Below are 21,823 nucleotides of genomic sequence, written 5' to 3'. Positions count from 1 at the left end.
CCCGTGGCCGGCCCGAGCCTGGGCATCAGGTGTGTGTGTCCATCGTACGAGTGTGGGTGAGACGGCACCCAGGGGAGGCACAGACCGGCTCACTGAAACATCTTGTGCAGCAGGTGGGTGGGTGTGGATGAATGTGAGTCCCTTGGAGAGTCCCACAGCTGGGTCCCCCGGTCCAGCCGCAGGCACATGCCCCAGCAGCCTGGGTCAGCGTGGTATGTCTGGACAAAGCCGTACCATCCCCAAGGGGACCACAGGCCTTCACCCCCAGGCACTCCTCCCTGCGGCCCCCACCTGCCCAGGCCTGGGCTGAGCACTCCTGGAAAGGGCGGGGCTTTCCCTCTCTGGGCCCAGCACTCTGCCCTGTGGACCTCCAGCCCCGGCACCGCAGCCACTGCTCTCCTGGTGCAGCTCCCAGGACATCCGGCTGCTCCCCCATTGTGGCCTCCTGACCACCCACCCACTTGCTTTGTGGGCAGGGGCTTCTTCCCCCGCAGAAGGGTGAAGTCCGGGGCTGCCTCTCCCAGCCCCACACTCTGACCCCTCCTCACTCACCCCATCAGTAAAAGTGCACCCCCAGAGTCTGCGGGGAGAGAGGGCCCTGCCTAAGAGCCTGGGGTTGGGCAGGGGGTGGGGCTCTGGCCGCTTTCCCAGCGTAGCTGCCTCCCCTCCCACGCCCTGCTCCACCCCTGACATGCCAGGCTCCATACAGGGGCTGAGTCACTGCTCCCTGGAGCCTCAGGGTCCCCATCCACATAATGGGCACCTCTTCCTGGACCCTCCCCTCTTCCTGGGACTGCCGTTCAGGGAAATGAGATCACCCCCAGACAGGCCATCCTCAGCCCAGGGCTGTTTCTCCCAGTTGTGGCTGGATGTACGGTGGGGGCCTGGTGGGTACGGTGCCTCCCTCCCTCCTGCCCTCCATCCCCACCCTGATTGCTTCCCAGGCAGCTGAGAGATGCCAGCTGCTGCAGGAGCGGAGCCCACGCTCCCAGCCTCCTTTGATTCCAACATTTGCCTCTGCAGACACGGGCCCTGGACTGCTGCCTGTCGTCTCTGCCATGGAAAGGAATTCACTGTCTTCCCTTTCCCTGGGATCGGGGCCGGAAGGGCCGTTAGCTGCGGCTCGTCTCACCCCTCCTTTACTGTGGCTTCTGAGATCCAGAGAGGGCCTGTGACCTCCCCAAAGTCCTCACACCCCGCTGCCCACGTCATAGACAGTGCTCATGCCACTGCCCCACCTGCTTCTCCCAGGCCTCCGCTGGTCCCAAGCCTCCACCACGCTGGGCCTCTGGGGGCTCTGGCTGCTTCTGTCCCCTCCCTGCCCCGGCCGCGCCCTCAGTCTCCAGGCACCGGGCGAGAGCACGTGTTTGGAGGGGGCCTGTCAGTGAACCCGGGTGAGGGCATCCCTCCTCCCATTAACACCTTCCACCCACCCCCACTTCTTGAAGAAAACCAGGAAATCAGACCCGCCTGGCCCAGTGGTTTCCAGATTTACTCAAAGAAAGACTTCCGGGGCTCCTCTCCTGCTGGCTCAGCGCCTGGCCATGGAGTGACGGGGGCCAGGCTGGAGGGTGTTGGAGCGGCTGGGGCAGGACGGCCCCTCCCCCTTCCCCAGGAGGCAGCTTCCCACCTCCCTGACCTCCAAGCTGCTGGAACCAAGAGGGGACGAACTGCCAGGGAGGGCAGTGCTGCCCCCCCGGCACGACCTCCCCTGAACGCCCCATCCTGAGCTCACCATTTGAAGACATATCCCTGGGAGAGGCCCCACCCTCTCTCCCACACACCTGGGAGAGGCCCCACCCTCTCTCCCACACCTGCCTTCTCTGGAAGCACAGGTCTCAGCTCACATTCCTGGGGTTGAGGCCATGGGAGCATCTGGACCCACAAACCCCTCCTAGGGGTTTCCTGAGACTCACACAGGAGCCTGGGCCCTAATCACCCAGCCTGCCTCCCCGCCTTCCATCCTCCATCCCCCCCTTCAGGAGGATCCTGATTTCTGCCCTGGCCTGCCTCCCTGCCCCCTCCCCACCTTGTCCCCTCTTAGAGGAGGACACAGCCCACAGGACTGTGCGGGGCAACCGAGCAGATGCTTTAGCCCTGCGTCTCTGGTTCCTGAGACCTTCTTGTCCATTTATGGATGAGAAAATGAGGCTCAGTGAGGGGAAGGCACTGCCCAAGGTCATGGACCCAATTACAGGCCAAGAAGAGGACACCTAAGACACCCGGCCCTGACACGCTGACCTCAACCTGGGTCTGGCACTGCCTGGACCACCCTCCCAGGGATCACCAGCCCTTGGGAGATAAAAAGCAACCCCCACCCCTCGAGTTCTGCCCAGACCTAGTCTTCACCCTGCTCTAAGATGACCCCTGACCTCCAAGTCAACAACAGTGGGTGTCCACGGACTCCTCCCCCTGCCGCCTTTCGCCCCCCCCACCGGTTCCCCCCTTCCGCGCTAGGGCCACGTCAGTGGCCACAACCAGAGAGCATTCCATGTCTCAGTCAACGAGATTTATTGGTCAGGGAGGGGGGATGGGAAAGGGACTGAAGCTGGGTGCTGGGGCTGCGGAGCCAATGGGAGGCCCCAGAGGGGCTGGCAGGGGGAGCAGAGTCCTCAGATGTTGGACTGTTTGACCTGCTCGCGGGAGGAGATGACCCTGCCATCCTGGACTTCTTCCACAATGGTGCGCACCTGGCGGGTGGTCACAGCTGCAGGAGATAGACACTCAGGGTGGGCGGGGCTCAAGAGGTCCTGGCCTAGCCCCCAGCCCCCTGAGTGGAGCCGGCTTTCTCCCCCATGGCCACTTGGTGTCCACGCCTCTGCTGGCCCCTCAACATCACATCTGCACAGGTGTCCCCCCGACCTTGCCACTCCCTCCCTCTCACCCTGTTCCTTGCTGGTGCCCCTGGGTGAATCCTGCCTCCCAAATAGATGGTTTGATTCTGACCCACATATCCTTCTGCAAGAGGAAGACTGCACAGACTGGATGCTACACGAACTGGGGTCTGTCTCCACTTCTCTGCAGTCTCAAGGGCCTGGATTACCCTCCCTTCAGAAGCGGATCTCCAAGACAAGACCCTGGTCCACACCCTTAGACTAGATGCCCCAGGGCTGGGATTTTTTCTTCCCCATCAGACTGGGATCTGGAGGACAAGGACCAAGTCCCTTTCTGCTATCAGACAAGAGACTCCAGAACAAGACTGCTTTTGCTCATCTGTAGGGTCCCCGGAGCAAACATCGTGAGACCATGTCCCCACCTCCCCATCAGATGAGAGTCTGCAGAGCTGGGACCATGTCTCCCACCTCAGACTAGGATCTCCAAGGTAAGGGCCATTTCCCTGCCTCTCCCCCATTGGATCAGATAGTGTCCCGCTCACTTGATTAGGACCCTGAGCCCTACCGGGTCCCTTCCCCCACCCCTGCCGAGGATCAGCCATCACTTCCTGGAGCTCCTGGACACCCTCCCCCAGCAACGTACAGGTGGGTCGCCTGCCCCGTGCAGCCCCACCCGCAGCTACCAAGATGCTTACGTTCTCTGGACTTGTGCTGAGTCAGCCTGCAAAAAAAAAGAGAGAGAAGATTAGATGTGGGTCTCAGCCTCACCTCTGCCCCAGGCCCCCAGCCCTGGCCCCGGGTCCCCTCTCACTGGGCATCCTCGCCCTCCAGCAGGCGGCGGTAGGTGGCGATCTCCTGCTCCAGCCGCGTCTTCACGTCCAGAAGGATCTGGTACTCCTGGCTCTGCTGTCCCATCTCGCAGCGCAGCTGGGCCAGTTGCTCCTCCACGCTGCCGACCAGTCCCTGGATCTGGGACAGCTGGAGGCAGTAGCGGTTCTCTGTCTCCGCCAGGCTGTTCTCCAGAGATGCTTTCTGCAGGAGAGCGGGAGGGGCAGGGGTCAGAAGGGTTCTCAGTGCCCCCTCCAGGGACCTGGGCACCTCCCCCACACCCCCCAGGCCTGGCAGCGCCCCTACCATGCTGAGATGGGACTGCAGCTCGATCTCCAGGTTCTGCATGGTGCGCCGGAGCTCTGAGATCTCGCTCTTGCTGCTCTGCACCATCTCGCTGTTGCTGGCCACCTCGCGGTTCAGTTCCTCTGTCTGCAAACAGGACACAGGACAGGGCAGCATGAGCCCAGCTTCCCTTCTCCAAGTCAGGTGACCCCCGTGGCCTCCCTATGCTCAGCCCAGGGCCCACTCTGTGCCCAGACAGGCACCTGGGCTCTCCCCCACTGCCCCGAATACCCCCTCACCATGGCCACCTTCCTGACCTCCCCTGGGCCTCTCAGGCCTCCTCCCAAACCTGACTGTGGGAGCAGTGCCTTCTCACCAGCTTCCCACTTCCCCAAAACCAGAAGCCTTTGAGAGGATGTTAAGTTTTATCTTTAATTCCTGCAAATGTAAAGCACAAGAATAGGAAACTTGAGAACCAGTCAGGACAGTAGCCAGGCCCCTGGTGCTAGTTCCTGACTTCTTGAGGGACAGATGCAAGCTCCTGGGGTCTTGACCCTCTGGCTTTATTTCTGAGGGGGGTCCCTTCCCACCACCAGATCCCAGCTTCAGCCAAGCTCCAGGCCTGTGGATGCAACAGGCGACCCTGACCCCCGGTGTCCATGTGGCTCACCGGGGATAAGGTACCCAAGATGCCAGGCGCTGGGCTTACTGTGGGGACTCAAGCCTTGCACCCCATCCCCTGGGGAAGGCCTCTGGCCTGCGGCAGCCCCCACCTTGGTGAAGAACCAGTCCTCGGCGTCCTTGCGGTTCTTCTCCGCCATCTTCTCGTACTGTTCGCGCATCTCATTCAGGATGCGGCTCAGGTCCACGCCGGGGGCAGCATCCATCTCCACGTTGATCTCGCCACCCACCTGGCCTCGCAGGACTTTCATCTCCTGTGGAGGAGGGGATGGTGGGTGTGGGCATGCATCCTGATCTCTCACTCCCAACCCTTCCCACGCAAGTTCTCCAGACCCCTCCCAAGGACACCTCCTTTGTTCTGCCTGCCCTCTACTCTCTGACCCTCTGAATGACTTTTATTCACCTGCTCTACGTGGGCTTTGCCTCCACCATCAAGCTAGGGGTTCCCTGAGGACAGATTCTGTGTTTCCCCCATGAGACTGAGGGCTCTCTGAAGATAAAATCTAATTCTTAAGCCTGAGCCCCCCAAAACATCCCATCTAATTTCCAAACTTCTACCTAGGGGCCAGATTCGAGGGTTTGAGCTGGGACAAGGGGGCAACCTCCTCGATTATCTCCTGTCCTGCTGAGGGAAGGCAGGAGGGGCAGAAGAGGCCTCTGCGGGCCCCTGGGAGGCTCCCCAGATGCGGGGAAGCAAGGTAGTACGTGGAGGACGCTGCCCTGCATGGGGATCAGGGCTCTGCAGACAGAGCAGCGCTGTAAGGCGACCAGCCTGGACACCTGTGCTCTTCCCACAGTCTCAACCTGGCACAGCCCCAGAGCCCTGCCACCCACTCAGCATCCTCTCTGACCTACTGCCCCGGCTGCCTCACCTCCTCGTGGTTCTTCCGGAGGTAGACCAGCTCCTCCTTGAGGTTCTCAATCTGCATCTCCAGGTCAGCTCTGGCCAGGGTCAGCTCGTCCAGCACCCTGCGCAAGCCATTGATGTCGGACTCCACGCTCATGCGCAGGGCCTGCTCCGTCTCGAACCTGCGAAGGGAACCAGAGACTTCATCAAGATGCTTGGACTGGCAGGTGCAGGTTCTGGCCAGCACCCTGCCTCCGAACGATGAGGGGGTGGAGTAGAAGCCCATCGCAGCCCTGGGAGCCTGGGACCACGCAGGGCAAGGCCCTACCCCCACCCTGCTTCCTGGCTTCTCTCCCCTCTTCCTCCCGCCTCCCTTCTCGCTCTTCCATCACCTGACTAGGCCCAGCAACCTTCAGAATCTGCTGCGTTTGCTGCATCCTGGGCTAAGAGGTGCAGGACTCTTAGCAGGGACCTCCCCTCCCCCAGCTCCTGGACCTTGCCACCAGCAACTGAGGAGTCCTGGGGTAGGGAGGGGTGCCCCCAGTTCCTCCCCAGCACCCTCTGGCCAGAGCTCACTTGGTACGGAAGTCATCAGCAGCCAGACGGGTGTTGTCGATCTGCAGCAGGACGTTGGCATTGTCTGTGGTGGCCATGAGGATCTGGGAAGATGGGAGAGTAATCAGGTCACTGGGTGGGAGTAGCTCAGCACAGACCAGGGTTCTGAGGCGGGTCTCTCTGTCTGGGGGCCAGGATGCGGCTGCCTCCTCCAGGAAGGCTCCCTTCCCACCCAGCCATTCCCCTTTACTGCATTACAGTTGGTAAGAGAGGCGGGGCCAGCCTCAGTCTGATGGCTGAAACCTTGCCCCCCTCCCCCATGCCAGGCTCTGCCTTAAACCAGAGTGGACAGCCATCCGGGAATGCCAGGCTGGAAATGCAGGAGAGCAAGAAAAGAATGGGAGCTTGCCCCAGGGCAGAAGCTGTTCCCAAGTCCTGGAAAGAGGACAGATATGGGAAACCTCATTTTACAGTTGGGGATATAGTGTCCCTGAGAGGCTCCCCCAAAAAGGAAGACTAAAGGAACCCTCACCAAAGAGTAGTTCCAAATCAGAAGTCATGACCCCTGCTAAGTCCTGACCCCGGGCTCCAGCAGGCAGCCCCGGCCCCGCCCCAGGTTTGATGAGCCCCAGTCTTGAGGGCGCAGCAGGAGAGATGGGGAAGCCAGAAAAGTCCCCAAATAAGGCACACAAGTGGCCTCCTGAGGTCCCGCCCCCTCTCTCTCACCTCCTCCTCCTAGCAGGTGCTAGCAGGAGCTCACCCAGACCCCTGACCCCACCGTAGCCCTAAATCCCCCTCTTGCTCCGAGGAAAGAGGTGCCTGAGTACCCAGAGACCCCAGGGACCCAGCCCTCCACACGCATCCATTCGTCTCATCCTACAATCACACAAGGTGGCAAAACGCTCCATGATGGGAAACGGAGGCTCCAAGGAGCTCCACAAGGCCTGCTTGTCCCTAGCCCAGGCCGCTGCCCCCCAAAAAGAGACCATAGGCCACAAGGTGGCCCCAAATGGGCTCCCAGAAGCCAAGCCGGATCCCAGCTGTCCTTAGCTCCCCAAGACCCTGGGGCAGCCCCAGGCTGGACTCCAGGCCTTGCTCAAGGGCAGGAGGTAGAGGAGGAAAAGCTGTGCCCTGCCAGGTCCCCTCCCACCGTAGCCCCTACCTTGTTCCTCAGGTCCTCGATGGTCTTGAAGTAGGCGCTGTAGTCGGAAGTCGGCCCTGGGGTCTGCTTCTGGTACCAGTCACGGATCTTCACCTCCAGGTCAGTGTTGGCCTCCTCCAGGGCACGCACCTTCTCCAGGTAGGAGGCCAGGCGGTCGTTGAGGTTCTGCATGGTGGCCTTCTCGCTGGCCCCCAGCAGCGCATCACCACCTCCAAAGCCACTGCCACCAGTGCCAACGCTGCCGATGCCGTAGCCGCCGCTGCCGTAGCCGCCGCTGCCGTAGCCGCCGCTGCCGTAGTCGCCGCTGCCGTAGCCGCCTCCAGAGCCGAAGCTGTAGCAGCCAGAGTAGCTGCCACCCCCAAGGGCATTGCCCAGGCTGCCAGACAGCTGGCGGGAGGTGAGGGACGAGCTGCCCCCCAGGCCAGAGGAGCCCCTGATGGAGTTGGAGGAGGAGAACTGGCGGTTGCTGGTGGTCATGGTGGCGGCAGCGGGTGGCAGACAGACACGGAGAGAGGGCTCGAGAGGAGAGAGGCCCAAGGCGTGTGTTGCTGCCGGGGCTCGCCCGCCTCCTTTATAGGCCCCAACGAATGGGCGTAACGATTACAGCAAGTTCGCTCCTCTGTTCCCATTCCCCTGGGCTTTCATCACCGCTGGCTGCCCGCCAGCTCCCAGGTGGCTGTGGGTCCCCTTCCCTCCCACCGTCGGGCCTTTGCATCATTTCTCCGAACCCCCGTGCTGGGCGTCTGCTTGTGTGTATGTACGTGTCCCTGCTCTCAGGCCTGTCACCTGTAATTCAGGCAGGCCCTTCAGCTACGCTTTCCCATGACCTAATACGGACAAGAGGAATAAGCAGGACGTGACCGTCACTGAGCCCTCCCAGGCAGCTGCCCCCGGCCACACACCACACCACACACCACGCCACACACGATGCTGGCCCTGGGCGAGATGCAGGGGAGACAGCGAGGACCGGTACCCCATCCTGCCTTGGAAACTAGACCCAAACCCACCAGCCTCACCACACAGTAGCTCGGTCAGGTCTCAGATTACCACCCCATTCACAGATAAGGAAACTGGGGCTTGTAGAGGCAAAGTGTCCCACCGCCCCACCCAACTCAGAACGGGGCTGGCAGGGCTTCTTCCTTCATCGCACCCTGCCACAGCAGCTATATGCCTCCCAGGGGCCTGTGACACACTGGCCCCCTTCTGCAGAGCCCTGACACCAAGGGAGCACTGCAGGGGCCGTGGTTCCCTCTGTCCAGTTTTCTGACCCTGTCCCCATCCCTGGAACCCCCTGGAGACCCAGCGTCCTTTTCTGACCTTTCCCCATCTCTCTCTCTCACAAGTGGAAAGTCCTGGGCTGGAGTGGGCAAAGGGGAGCTTAGCTGCAGGCTGGGGAAGTGGCAGGCTGAGAGGGGGCATCATGGTAAAGGCAAGAGGAAGAAGGGTGAGGGGCATGCCCCTTCCACCCTCCTCACCCCTCCAATTCCCCAAGAGGCCTCAGGCAGGGGGCATATACCTTTGGGTCCCAGCCAGCTGGAAAACTAAAGGACACTGCCCAAGAAGAGGGGCTTCCTGAGACCCCGGCCCTGGCCAGTCCCCTCCCCTCCTCCCCCCCTCCCCTCCCCCTCCTCCCTCCTCCCCCTCCCCTCCCCTCCCCTGCAGTCTCCCCCAGGGGCCCCACCCAATCCCCTGACCTGGCCCCTCAGGATGGGCCAGGTGCCCGCCCCACAGCCCCACCTTGCCCTGCCCACCACCCTCAGTTCCAGGGTCCCAGCAGGCCCAGTGGGCGGAATGTGCTCATGTCTCAGACTGCCAATGGCTTCCACTTCCCAGACAGGCCCAGACAGCCCCTGCCAGCAGCCGAGAGAGATTCCCCGAGAGCCCAGCAGCTGCTAAGCCACCAAAGCAAGGAGGACGCCCCCCCACCCATGCTCACATGCAGAGGGGCCACCCCGCCCCACACACCCACAGGCCCAACAGAGCCGGTCTGGTTTCCTGGACTGGCCGTGCCACTGCCATCCCTTGCACGCTTCAGCACCCTGGACCACCTCTCCAGAAAGCCCCCTGTCCAGCCCCTCTCCCTCCGACCTTGACCTTGTACCGCCCCAGGCTGAGACAGGGAGCTGGCTATAACAGGTGTGGCTCCCCGGCAAGTCTATGGGGCCCTCCCAGGGACCAGCCACAGGCAATGGGGACCCAGGGGCTGATTCTCAGGAACTTTCCTAACCTGATGGGCTGTCCCACCCCTCAGCCCTCAAGCCTCCCGTCTCCCTCCTTTGAGCCCCAGGCCCGGATGGGGTGGGCAGAACAGGTTAGCAGGGGTCAAGCAGCCCCAAACCCTCAGCAGACTCTCCTTGTCCCCCCATCCCTCAGCCCACACTGCCCAAGCCAAAGACCAGACCAAACCACAGGAGGCATTGAACTTCAAGCAAAGCTTTAATTGCAGTCACTGGGGCAAACTCAGGAGGTCCCCTTGGTGAGGGGCTGTGGGAAGCAGATAAAGAAAGGCAACCGCTCTTGGGCGGTGGCCCAGATGGGCACTTGGGGCACGGCAGTAGTGTGCTGGGAGCTGCAGACAATGGCTGCCCCTTGACCCTGGAGGCTGGGCTGTCGCAGGTAGACGGGGCCTCAGTGGGGGGAGCGATGGACCTGCTCGCGGGAGGGGACCACCTTGCCGTCCTGGACTTCCTCTATAATGGTGCGCACCTGGCGGGTGGTCACCACGGCTACGGGCAGAGGAGGAGGGAGGCACAGGGAACCTCAGGCTGGAGACCCTCCCCAAGCCTCCCACAAAGAAGGGTCCTCAGCCTCTCCCCACCCGCCCTGGGCAGGACGGGGCAGGCCCTTACCTTCCCGGGTGGGCTGAGAGACCAGGGACGAGGAGTACTGGGTGGCCAGGCTGCAGGGAAAGGGAGACCTGTCAGCCCAGTGGTGTTGGTTGGGAGCCCAGCCCCCAGGGAGGAGGAGCAGCTGGGGAGGCCCCAGCCGAGGGGAGACAGGTCCCAGCAAATCAGACAGAAATCACAGCAGGGAGTATACGGCAAACAATGGCAACCACAGGGTCAAAGGGCACAGGCCCAGTGGGCAGAAGTGAGGAAAGGGGATACCCCAACAGAAGGCCCAGAGGCACTTTGCGGCCAACCAGGGATTTACAAGGAGAAGCTGAGCAAGTGGTTTCTCCATATCCTGAAGGGCCCAACAAATAAACTTAAAAGCAGGAGAGACTGTAGATAGACTATAGATAGACTATAGACTATAGACTATAGATAGACTTAGCCATCGTCATAGAGCAAAACGCTGGAATGTGTGACTAAGCATGGAGACTTCAGAACATCCTCGGCCCCTTTACACTAGGGCCCCATCACCCACCCAACTCCAAACCAGATCGCCACCCATCCCAGACAATGGGATCACCAACCACGCAATCACTGGAACCAGAAAGCCAGGATCATTATTAACCACTTCATGTGCTAACGCAAACGTTCACTGAGTCCCGCCTGCGAGTCACGCTCGCCCCCGCGTTCAGGCATCCAGTCCTGCTGTTTTTAGCTATAACACATCCTCTTGGTGCAACACCTTCCCTTCCCTGCCCTTCGCCCGCCTTATGGCAGGTCTTCTCTAGCCTGACGACCTTGCTCCAGCCTCCTGACTGGTCTCCCTGACCCCACCCTCGCCCCTAGGATGCATTTCTCCCTCTGCAGCCAGAGTGAATGTTCTAAGATGTCTTGATGGCCATACTTCTCTCTGTACAAAAGCCCCCGTGCCTCCCCACTGCCTACTCCATCAAGTGGGACCCCAGCCAGTGTTCTCAGCTTCACCTCCTGCGAACCTCCACACCTCCTCCTGCCTCGGCGGGTGCTGGCCCTCCCTGGGTGAAGCCACCCAGACCACCGAGCAGGTGCAGGGCGCCCTCCACTCACTGGGCGTCCTGGCCCTCCAGCAGGCGGCAGTAGGTGGCGATCTCCTGCTCCAGCCGCATGTTCACGTCCAGCAGCATCTTGTACTCCTTGTTCTGCCGCTCCATCTCGCAGCGGAGCTCGCTCAGCTGGGCCTCGATGCTGCTGCTAAGCCCCTGCCGCTGGGCCAGCTGGGCCCCGTAGCGCGCCTCGGTCTCTGCCAGGCTGCCCTCCAGCGACGCTTTCTGTGGGTCAAGGTGGAGGTGGCTGGGGAGACTGAGCCCCCAGAAGGGGGCCCCACGTGTGTGGGTTTGTGGGTGGGGCAGTAAGTGGGGCAGAGTGTGCAGTGGCAGGCGGGGCAGGCAGTCTCTGGTTCTCCGAGTGGGGGTCCAGGAGGCGGGGCCCGCTCGGAGTGACGGGTACAGGACAAGGAGGGGACAGAGGCCCTACCACGCTGAGCTGGGACTGCAGCTCGATCTCCAGGTTCTGCACGGTGCGGCATGGCTCCGTGATCTCTGTCCAGCTGCTCAGCAGGGCCTCGGTGTTGGTGGCCGCCTCGCGGTTCAGCTCCTCCGTCTGGAAGGCAGGACGGGCCCTAGGGGCTTGCGGAGGCTTGCAGAGGTGGGGCAGGGGCCTGACCTCCTAGACCTGCCGCTCCCCGGCCTCTGCAGGGCACCGAGCCCACCTGCACATCCTGGAACTTGTAGCATTCACCTTGCTCTGGGGTCGTTTGTTTCCTTACTGGACTGCAGGTACCACTCTAGGGCAGGCCCTGGGTTTTACTCTTTTTGTGCCTGTCACTGTCCGGGCACTGCAGCTGCTCCGTGCATGCTTCCTGGGGGCACGAGAGTCTGCATCCAAACACACACCTACCTACGAATGCCCGGGCTGGGAGAACCCTAGTGGGATCAGGAGACCTGGATCTGCTCCCCAGGCCACGGTGAGGGGTTGTGTGAGCGTAAGGCCTCTCTGAGCCTCACGATGTCCCCCTGAACGTGAGGGGTTGGTCCCCTGGTTTCCAAAGGTCCTTCCATCTGGGAATCCACAGGCTGTGGATCTGTAAGTTTTCCGACATGTGCTCAGCACACGGCGCGTGCACGCACACGTGTGCACAACTGCTTACGCAGGCCACCCACCTTACTGAAGAACCAGTCCTCGGCGTCCTTGCGGTTCTTCTCCGTGACCTTCTCGTATTGGTCGCGCATCTCATTCAGGATGCGGCCCAGGTCCACAGCGGGGGCGGCGTCCATCTCCACGTTGATCTCACCACCCACCTGGCCTCGCAGGGCATTCACTTCCTGGGCAGACAGCTAAGCAGGAGCTCACTCAGGGCCATCCTGGGAAGAGTCCCTGGGGCTGCCTTCTCTGTCTGGGGGAGACGGGTGCAGAGGACAGACAGACACAGACAGGCCAACAGCTCCTCACCCTGAAGGTGGAGGTGGATGTCATCACGTCTCAAACATGCAGGGCTGTGGATATCAACAATCTCCCCCAACACACACTCGCGGGGTGGACTTTGCCCAGTCCCGGTGTGTGCTGGGCCAGGAGAGATGGCAACTCCCAGTCATGGTGGGGGATGAGCCAGGACAACCTCACTCCAGCCCTGACCACCCGCCTCACCCCCCGTCACCAACCACGCAGCACGGGCATGGGGAAAGCAGCCCCCTGTCGGTATTGGGGGAGTCAGACCTCACTAGGAAAGGTGAATCTGCTGGGGGATGCAATCCCTATAACCAGCCTCAAAGCCAAGTAGAGACATTTTCTGGACTCCTGCTACTCGGGCATTAGGCTCTCTCAGCTCAGGCCAGCCCAGAAGTCGGATGGGAAGGAAGCCACAAGGTTCACTAGTCCCCCTGCAGGGTCTTGGATCCCTATCCTTGGGTTGAGCCTTGGGGTCCCTGGGAGATGGGAGAAGTGGCAGAGTGCTGTAGTCAGGCTTGGGTGTGGATACGGCTCAGGCAGACCTGAGGGAAGCCCCACCCCTGTACAGCCTTGGACAAATTCCTTAACCTCTCTGAGCCTCGGTTTCTTCACTCTTAAAGAGAAGAACTTGCTCCTTTCTCCCAGTGAGGCTGTCGGTATCAGCTGAGATATTTGCTGTGAAACACTCATAATGGGCTGGGCAGGTGTTTGTGGTTGTTATGACTATCACTATTACAATTAACTATAATAATTAGGCTGTGTGTTCTTAGACTGATTCACGCATTAGATACTTAACTGCCACCACACGGTAGGCAGTGCCTCGAGGGACAGAGAAGTATCTCTGGGGGGAAAGGGCCCTCCAGGCCTCAACCAGGACCCAATGAGAGTCTCCCAGGGTCAGAGCCAGGAACCCACCAGAGATGGGAACTGGATGGAGAGCGTGGCCCCGGCCCAGGAAGATGTGGGGGCCCCGGCCTTGCTTGGTCTCAGGCAAGTTTCTCCTGCATTCCCGAGCTGGCCTCACCTCCTCATGGTTCTTCCGGAGGTAGGCCAGCTCCTGCTTGAGGTTCTCAATCTGCATCTCCAGGTCGGCTCTGGCCAGGATCAGCTCGTCCAGCACCCTGCGCAAGCCGTTGATGTTGGCCTCCACGCTCATGCGCAGGTTCAGCTCCGTCTCATACCTTAGTGGGGGAGCGGGGGAGGCAGGGAAGCCTGAGCCATGGAGTGCCATTAGGACACCCTCGTACACACAGAGAGCCAGACCCCCACCAGCCCCCTGAGCTGTCCCCAAGGCCCAGACTCACTTGGTACGGAAGTCATCGGCTGCCAGGCGGGCATTATCCATCTGCAGCACCAAGTTGGCATTGTAGATGGTGGCCGCCAGGATCTGAGGGACACAGTGGGCTTGGTGAGCAAGTGCCCTGGGCAGCCACAGGAAGACCTTGCAACACCCCTCCTGCAGCCCTTTGGAGAGCGGGCCAGAGTGAGGGAGATGAGGGTCCCTGTGGTCTCCTCCTCTGAGCACCCTGCTGGAGGGCTCACAAGGGGTGGGGGCATGATACCCAGGCACAGGTAACCATGGTGCCAGGAAAGATACCCATATGCACCCCTCTCCCACCATGAGGGTCACTGCCCAAGCTGCCTGGACCTCACTCCATCTTTCCCCAATTAAATTCACCTCTAGGGCTTCCCTGGTGGCTCAGTGGTTAAGAATCCGCCTGCCAATGCAAGGGACACGGTTTCGAGCCCTGGTCCAGGAAGATCCCACATGCCGTGGAGCAACTAAGCCCGTGAGCCACAACTACTGAGCCTGCACTCTAGAGCCTGCAGGACACAACTACTGAGCCCACGTGCCACAATTACTGAAGCCCATGCGCCTAGAGCCTGTGCTCCGCAACAAGAGAAGCCACCACAATGAGAAGCCCGCGCACCGCAAAAGAGTAGCCCCCGCTCACCGCAACTAGAGAAAGCTGGCGCACAGCAACGAAGACCCAACACAGCAAAAAAAATAAATAAATAATAAATAAATTAATTAAATTAAATTAAATAAATTCACCTCTAGGTTCAGTTGCCACCTCCTCCAGGAAGCCCTCTTTGATTCCCCGTCTGGATCTTTCTTCCCCATCATACCTCCCCTCGGCCCATCTCTCTTACACAGTACTTCTCCCAAGTGCAACATTTTTCTGTGACTTTTTTTGTGTTTTTTTCTCTCCTCCACTGGACTCTGAGCTCCAGAGGAACAAGGCCCTGTCTCATGTCTGTCTCCTTCAGTTTGGACTCCCCAGCCCTGAGTACAGTGCCTGGCCGAGAGTCAGCCCCCAGGAAACATTAGTTTAATTAAACGATTAATTAAATAATTGATAATATTATGGCTGGCCCCATGTCAAACCTAGGGCAAGGTTTTCTTTTCCCACAGGGTCATCTGGGAGGTTTAAAAGACAACAGGGAAGGGAGAGGCTCTGGAAGGAGCAGAGGGTTGGTTATTATTACTGCTGCTGTCATTATTGTTGGGAGAAATACCTAAGAGAAGCTCTAGTCAAAGGCCATGGGGCTGGGGGGAGGGGGAGGCCCCTCCACACTGCCCAGAGGAAGCAGAGAGGAGGTCGCGGTGGAGGCGGCAGATGAGCTGAGCAGAATCTGGAGTTTTCTAAGGTTAAGGGCTGAAGTATAAAGCTGTAAGAGGGGGCAGCCCCAGTAAACTCATCCTGGGCCTCAGAGCCCGCTTGTGCCCCTAAGTTCTGAAAAGGCACCCTGAGTCAGGCTCCGTTTCCAGACTGAACCCAAGAGCCAGTCTGACTGAACCCGCCCCAGGGCCTCACGAGGCCCATCGGCAACCTGCAGACTAGGCCCCCATCCGCCTCCCTGCTTAGGAGGCTGATTGGGTCCAGCGAGGGGGCAGTGACTCAGAGGCCTGGTGCGCAGTGCACTGGGGGATGGCGGTGAGGAGCTGGCCGACCCCGAAGCTCAGGAACACTGACTCACCAGGGCTCCCCTGAGTTCCCTGCTGCCCAGATCAAGCCCAGTATCTGATCTGGCACTCCCAGTAGCTCTGCTTCCAGTGGGCAATTGCAGGAGTTCCCTTCCGGGCCTGGGTCCCGGGCAGGAGCAGGCAAAGCCCCTCGTGGGGCAGCAGGCCTGGTTCTCCACCAGGAAACTGAGTGGGCTGACCCCGGGCCAGCCAGCCCCAAGTCCGGCTCTCCCGAGCCCAGCTTTTGCACCTCTTTGACCTCTCTCCTGCCTCTGGAGGCTGCACCCCGTAGGTCCCTCCAGGGGCAAGGTTGCGCAGAAGACCCAGGTGCCGTGTTTACAGAATGCCAAGGTCACGTTCACAGAGATCATTGTGTGTGTGTGTGTGTGTGTGTGTGTGTGTGTGTGTGTGTGTGTGTGTTGTCTCCTCCATCAGACTAAGTTAGAGAAATATCTCCCCTTGGAAGCTTCCAGTCTGAGTGGGAAGACACAGCTCCTTTCCTCAGGGACCACCCCCCAATCTGCATCTGCAAGCAGAGACAGCCTCTGCTCTTGGGGACCCCCAGAGTGACCATCATGGAAGGAGTGAGGAGGACCAACAATGAAAGTAGCTGTGAGAACATGTCAGACTCAGTGAAATCAGCCCAATGAACAGAGCATAGACTGAACCTCAAAGTGCAGAAGGGACCCCCAGATCCAAGGATAAAAGGCAAGTGCCGTGCATCCAGGAGGACTGCCTGGAGGAGGTGAGGCAGGCGGGGGGTGGGGCAAACTCAAAGGGGAATGGGATAGTGAGAAGGAAACATTGAGCCTCATCTCCCAGCAGCCACACCAAACTCGTTCCCACACCTATGCCTTTGTCCACACTGATCTCTATACCTGAATGCCATCTGCTGCCCTCAGTCAAGGTTCTGAAGCCTTGCCTGCCCACTCCTCTATCACTCACCCTAAATACCCTCCCCCAGAAAGGAGGAACTCCAAACAGCCTCCCAACGTGGGATGTCCTCCAGGCCTGGGACCAGTGACTGGTACAGGGCTGGGTTCCAGAGCAAGTGAGAGAGTGAGTGAATGAACGAATGGGTGAGGGATGGAGACCTAGGCTGGAGGAGAAATGTTGGCAAAGGTCCAAAGTTGGGATGGTGTGAGTTAGAAGCAGCTACTAAGGACAGAGGGCAGGGAGCGCCCACCGTGCTCCACAGGTCCTTGATGGTCTTGACGTAGTGGCTGTAGTCGAGGGCGGGCCCGGAGCCCTGCTTCTTGTACCAGTCGTGGATCTTCACCTCCAGGTAGGCATTAGACTCCTCCAGAGCGCACACCTTGCCCAGGTAGGAGGCCAGGCGGTCGCTGAGGTTCTGCATGGTCTCCTTCTCGCTGCCCCCCGTGCCCACAGAGAAGCGGGACGAGGACACAGACATGTTGCCAGAGCTGCTGGCTCCCAGGAGGCTGGCGGGCCGGCAGGCACCCCCAACACGGATGGAAGACATCGAGAGAAACCCCCACCACCGGGCACACGCAGGCCCTTGACGGAGCCGGAAGTGGAAAGCCGGTGGATGCTGGTGGTGGGGGCGGCCATGGTGTCCACAAGTCATGTGCAGGGTCTGGTTTGCACAGAGGCCCCAGGTAGCCCTTTATAGCCCTTTATAGCCAGGCTAAAGGGCAGCTGGGCCCCTGGCTCTTTAAGTCAGAGCCAAAAGCCCAGCCTCTGTACCAGGCGCCCAGGGCTCAAGCTGGACGCACGGAGGGCATCCCGAGCCTGGCCTGAGCACAAGGGCTTCTTAGCAGCCCATTGTCTGTTAGAAACAAAGGTGGTACTGGAGCCGCAACCCCGGGGTAGGGGGATTCTCCACCCTCAGCCACAATTAGGTGGCTGAGCTCGTTCTTGGGGAGAGTCCGGAGAACCCAGCCCTGGGAGCCAGAAAGGGCCTGGAACAAGGCTCCACAGGCCCAGAGCCTGGGGCTGGTCTGGCCCCCCACCCAGCATTCTTGGGTCCCAGGGAGAGGGTGGAGAGATGCGGGGGACAATGTGGCCCTGAGGGAGCCCCCCAGGTCTCCTGGGATTATTCCAAGTCTGTGGGAGGAGACGTAGCCCCTGGCCTGGGGGCTGCCCTATCTGAGGGGAATAGTCACAGCCACTGACCTGAGGGAGCTTTGGATCCAAACCTTCCAGGAAGTCAGTTCAAGAGCCTCAGCTGCCTCATTTGCAAAATGGGGGTAATTCCTGCCTCCCAGGGTCTTTGAGGGAATCTGGAGAGATGGTTGACATCAGTCAAGCTGGGGCTGAGGGGGAGAAGGAAGCAGAGGGTTAGGGTGACCACTCCTCCTCACACACACACACACACACACACACACACCCGCAGTACCTGAGGGAAGACACTCCCAAGGGGCCCTCAGAGGAGACGCTGAGCGCAGGAGAAGCAGGACCTGTGCAGCGGGTACCCCTCCACGGAGATGCGCCCTGGGGAAGTGTGGCCTCTGCGAGGACAAAGCACAATCCCACACCCTGTCGGCTGGCACCCGTCCATGCCCAGCCAGGAGATTACCAGTCTTAATTGCTTCCGTGCTAATGATTTATGTGCTGCCAGTACCCCAGCGTCTGCACCGGGCCTGTCTGAATGGGGAGCTTCCAGGGAACGGGAGGCCTTCGGGCCAGGCAGGGGCGGAGGGAGACTCGTGGGTGGCCTGGGCTCTCGGCCCACACACGGGGAAAGAAAGTGAGTGCCCTCACGCGCAAGGGTGTCTCCTTGCTTGGAGAGTGGGGGCTCCACGAGCTACTGTGAGAGAGGGGACAACCTGACTGACTTCGTCCTGCTCCCACCCCGCCTGTAAAGTCTGGGGGTTCTCAGGGTTCCTGGGGGCACGGAGGGGGCTCAAGGTCAAGGCTAGGCAGCGAGGTCAGAACACCAGGGCTCTTCCATGAGGCCAGACACCAGGGAGGACTTCCTCCTACTCCGGGACAGTCTTGGGGAAGGGAACCAAGAGAACCTGGGGTCACCTGAATGGGTCAGAGGCCAGCCTTGCACCACCCACTCACCTTCACGGGGAATGACCTTCCCCCTTCCCACTGGAGCCACTCTCCCAGAAAGCCCCCTCCCCCAGAAGCTGACTGATCTCCTCCCTCCAGACAGGCCTCACTCAGTTCAGAGAAGTGAATGTGGAGCAGAGCCAGGGGCCTGGGGAGGGGGCCAGGCCACAGGGCACCACTCACCCTCTGCCCCTCTCAGAGCCTGCATCCCAGCCCGCAGCCCACCTCCAAAGCCCTCAGACCTTAGGCTTGAGGCCCAGTTTGAAGGGGCAGAGAGTTTACTAACCTCCCTCTCTCCCTCCAAAATCACCAAGGTCCCACCATCCCCCCATCACTTCCATCTGCCACCCCCCGATGTCAGGCTGTGTGTCAAGGTCTGGGCCTCGGTAGCTCCACACCATTGATCCCCCAGACCCTTTGCCTCCGGCCTTTGGAGACTCTGCCACCTCTGAAGCCCCTGCAGCACCTCGGCCCAGAGAGGCCTCACCTGCTGCTGAAGGGCAGGCCTGGCTCAACCCCTCTCCCCAGGTGAAAGGACAGGGTCAGAGCCAGGAGGGCCTCCCTGGCCCTCTGGAAAGCGTGGCCACCCTTGGTGGGCCTAAGAAGAGCCCGGACACTCCTCCCTCACCGCTCAGAACAGCCCTGGCCAGACCCTGCCAACGACGCCACGCGGACACCGAGGCCCAGGGTGCCAGAGCGGCAGGGCAGCCGGGCGCTGGCAGCCGAGCCCGGCCTGAAGCGGGGCCCCAGCAGCGTCCACTCCCCCTGCCAGGGGAGGAAGGCCTGGCGGGAGCCGGTCGGAGGGCTATGCCAAGGTCCTCTCGCCTGTGAATTCTCCTGCCCGGGCCTGTCCTCCACCCCCGGCAGCCAGAGGGGCAGCGCCAGGCCCACAGCCCTCACGGGTGTCAGCAGCTCGGCCCACAAGGAGGAGGAGAGGAAAAGGAGGCGATCCAGCCCCACAGCCTGCCGGGGGTCCAGCACGGGGGGCAGGGGACAGGAGGAGGAGGCCCCAGGGAGACGGCTGGGACAACTCCCGGCATCCCCCAGTGAGTGTCCCCAGCCAGCCCCAGCCTTGCCCAGCCCCACAGGCCCTGGATCTCCTCGCTAGAGGCTGCTGGACGGCCAGCGTGCTCTCGGGTTGACTAGGACAGACCCTGTCTCAGATTTGAGCAGGACTATAGGGTGTGGGGGGAGAGTCCCCAGGACCGTACCCACCCTACGAGGTTGATGGAAGGCGCAAGGTGCAGGGTGGCCTGGGGGCCCCCGTATACACTTGATGTTCGATAGATGCGTATCGATGTTGACAAAGGTCTCGCCACATCGGCCCAGTCGACCTTGGCTCCTACACGGGCCCCCCCGAGCATTAACTGTCACCTTCCTAGGACAGTGCCCACCCCCACCCAGAACCCAGGGCACGGCAGGTATGCAGCAAGTGCTCTGTAAGTGTTCACTGCGTCCTTAGGAGCAGGGAGCCTGGGCCATGACTGGGGCGGAGACAGGGGCCCAGGAAGGGAGTACATGGCTACCTCTACCCTCCCCCCAAGGGAAAGGGTCCCTATCAGGTGAGGTCAGGAAAGTGAGAGGCCCGGATGTGGGGGTGGGCTCCCAGCTGGGACCTTGGCCCCAAACCCTTCGGGGCCCCAAAGACTGGACCCCACCCCAGACCCTGCCACTAGGGCCTGTCAGCTCCTTTCCTCACAGACACATAGTCCCTCTCACCTGCAGGCACCTTGCCCAGGATAGGTCACCAAGCTCACGGGTGCTCCTCCCTTCACCTCAGCCCTGAAGCCTCCTCACCCCTTGCCAAAGGCACCCTCACCCCGCCACACCTGCCCTCAGGTGGAACCCTCTTCCTCTATTCTGTTTCCTCAGCCTCTGTCCTGAGGCCCCAGGGCCGCCCCGCCCAGATCCACCCACTAATGATTTACGGCTGACTCCAAAGAAGGCCCCACCCTCCGCCTCGGGGCGGGGCGGGGTTTGCGGGAGGCGTGGAGCGGTCCTGGCGGCCGCCTCCCAGGAGGCACGATTCAGAGTCAGAGGCGGGACGTCCTGCAGTGCCCCCTGAACTCCTGGGGTCCCCAGCTGCTCCCTTCCCCACACAAGCACACGCGGCCACCTCCCAGTAGCTGGCTTCCAGGAAGCATGTGCCTGGGGTGGACCCAAGACGGGATTCGGCCGCCCGGGGAAGGCCCGCCCCCCTGGACAGAGTCACATCAGCTGGCCAGGGCCCCGCCCCAGAAAGGGCCCCCATGGGACCCAGGACAGGAGGAGCGGGCAAGGGAGGGCCTAGAACCAGCAGGAACGTGTGAGGAGGAGGTCTGGGAAGGGGAGCCCAGGCCTTCCAGCGAGGGAGGGAACCCTTGCTTCTCCCCAAGGCTAGAAGACTCCAGCTTAACAGGACCAGCTGCTCCCCTCTGCCCCTCCCTCCCTTCCCCCTTCCTTGGCCTCAGGGAGTTATGGGGGAGGAAGAGAGGGCAGGTGGGCCCCCTTTCGGACCCGGGGCTCACCCCCTCTCCTTTGCCCTGCAGGCTGATGGGGCACTGAGGGCCTGGGGGAACCGAGTCAGAAACCCCATTCTCCCAGGCCCCTGGGCCCTGCCCAGCCTGCCCACTCTGCTGTTCGCCCTCCATGCCCTGCGAGGCTGGTTGCTCTCCATTAATTCACCCTCATTTGTCCCTGTTCTTCGATGCTCCTGAGTGATTTCCTCCAGGGGCATGTGTGGCCCGGGCTCCCGGAGAGAGAGGCTCTGTCTCTCCCCTCAGAGCGGAGGCTTCCTAGGATAGAAGCTGTATCTCCCCACTCAGACTGGGAGCTCGCCGGGGGTGGAGGCTGTGCCTCCCCCGTGTGAGTCTGGGGATGCTCTGAGCATGGCCTGCCTCCTTCCTTCACCTGACAGCGCCGGCAGGAAGGGGCGCTCTTGGCTTTTTGACAGCCCAGCCCACCACAGGATGGGATCATCCAGTGCCTGGCCAACAGGGGAGCACGCCTGTGCAAAGGCCTGGGCTCCGTGGAATACTCCGCCCCACCCCGGGGCCCCCCACCTGCTCCCCCCCATTCAACCCGGCCTCATCCCTGAAGCTGCCCCAACCTGGCAGTTTCACAGCCCCCTCGTCCCTGCCTCTGCCTCAGAACCCGGGCCCTGGGCCTTGTTAGTTAACATTTCAGGTGTGATACACTTTCTCCAGCAAGGTTTTGTGGGCGAGGAACCACAGCCCCTGATCTTCACGACCCCCGTCGTGAAGCATGTTATCTGTGATCACGACTCCGCACCTCATGAAAAGAGCTCAGAAGGCCGAGTGCAAGAGCCTGGGTCAATGTGGACCC

At 61.1% G+C, this 21,823-nt stretch overlaps 2 protein-coding genes across 10 annotated transcripts in view; both read right to left on the bottom strand.

Moving 5' to 3' along the window:
• Positions 1-7,749, bottom strand: part of LOC101273992 (keratin, type I cytoskeletal 14) — a 111,609-nt gene extending 103,860 nt beyond the window's left edge. For 2 of the 9 annotated variants that reach the window (XM_049702475.1, XM_049702478.1), the window contains exons 1-5: positions 7,193-7,749; positions 6,052-6,134; positions 5,501-5,657; positions 4,721-4,882; positions 3,969-4,094 (exon numbers count right to left, since the gene is read on the bottom strand). In XM_049702475.1, the coding sequence (XP_049558432.1) occupies positions 3,969-4,094; positions 4,721-4,882; positions 5,501-5,657; positions 6,052-6,134; positions 7,193-7,669 (1,005 nt within the window). In that variant the 5' untranslated portion in view covers positions 7,670-7,749. Of the gene's footprint in view, positions 1-2,494; positions 2,708-3,529; positions 3,556-3,645; positions 3,867-3,968; positions 4,095-4,720; positions 4,883-5,500; positions 5,658-6,051; positions 6,135-7,192 lie in introns of those variants that run through there. The other 7 variants (XM_049702481.1, XM_049702482.1, XM_004282783.3 and 4 more) reach the window with 6 other exon arrangements.
• A 2,071-nt stretch (positions 7,750-9,820) lies between these two features.
• Positions 9,821-21,823, bottom strand: part of LOC101274387 (keratin, type I cytoskeletal 42-like) — a 49,614-nt gene continuing 37,611 nt past the window's right edge. The window contains 9 exon segments of the mRNA XM_049702488.1: positions 9,821-9,918; positions 10,042-10,091; positions 11,113-11,333; positions 11,539-11,664; positions 12,225-12,386; positions 13,535-13,691; positions 13,815-13,897; positions 16,665-16,976; positions 16,979-17,754. Of these exon segments, the coding sequence (XP_049558445.1) occupies positions 9,821-9,918; positions 10,042-10,091; positions 11,113-11,333; positions 11,539-11,664; positions 12,225-12,386; positions 13,535-13,691; positions 13,815-13,897; positions 16,665-16,976; positions 16,979-17,050 (1,281 nt within the window). The 5' untranslated portion in view covers positions 17,051-17,754.

This window comes from Orcinus orca, chromosome 19 (genome assembly GCF_937001465.1).
Source record: "Orcinus orca chromosome 19, mOrcOrc1.1, whole genome shotgun sequence".
NCBI lineage: Eukaryota > Metazoa > Chordata > Mammalia > Artiodactyla > Delphinidae > Orcinus > Orcinus orca.
The sequence above is the reverse complement of the archived record's forward strand: the minus strand, read 5'-3'. Positions and strand labels throughout refer to the sequence as shown.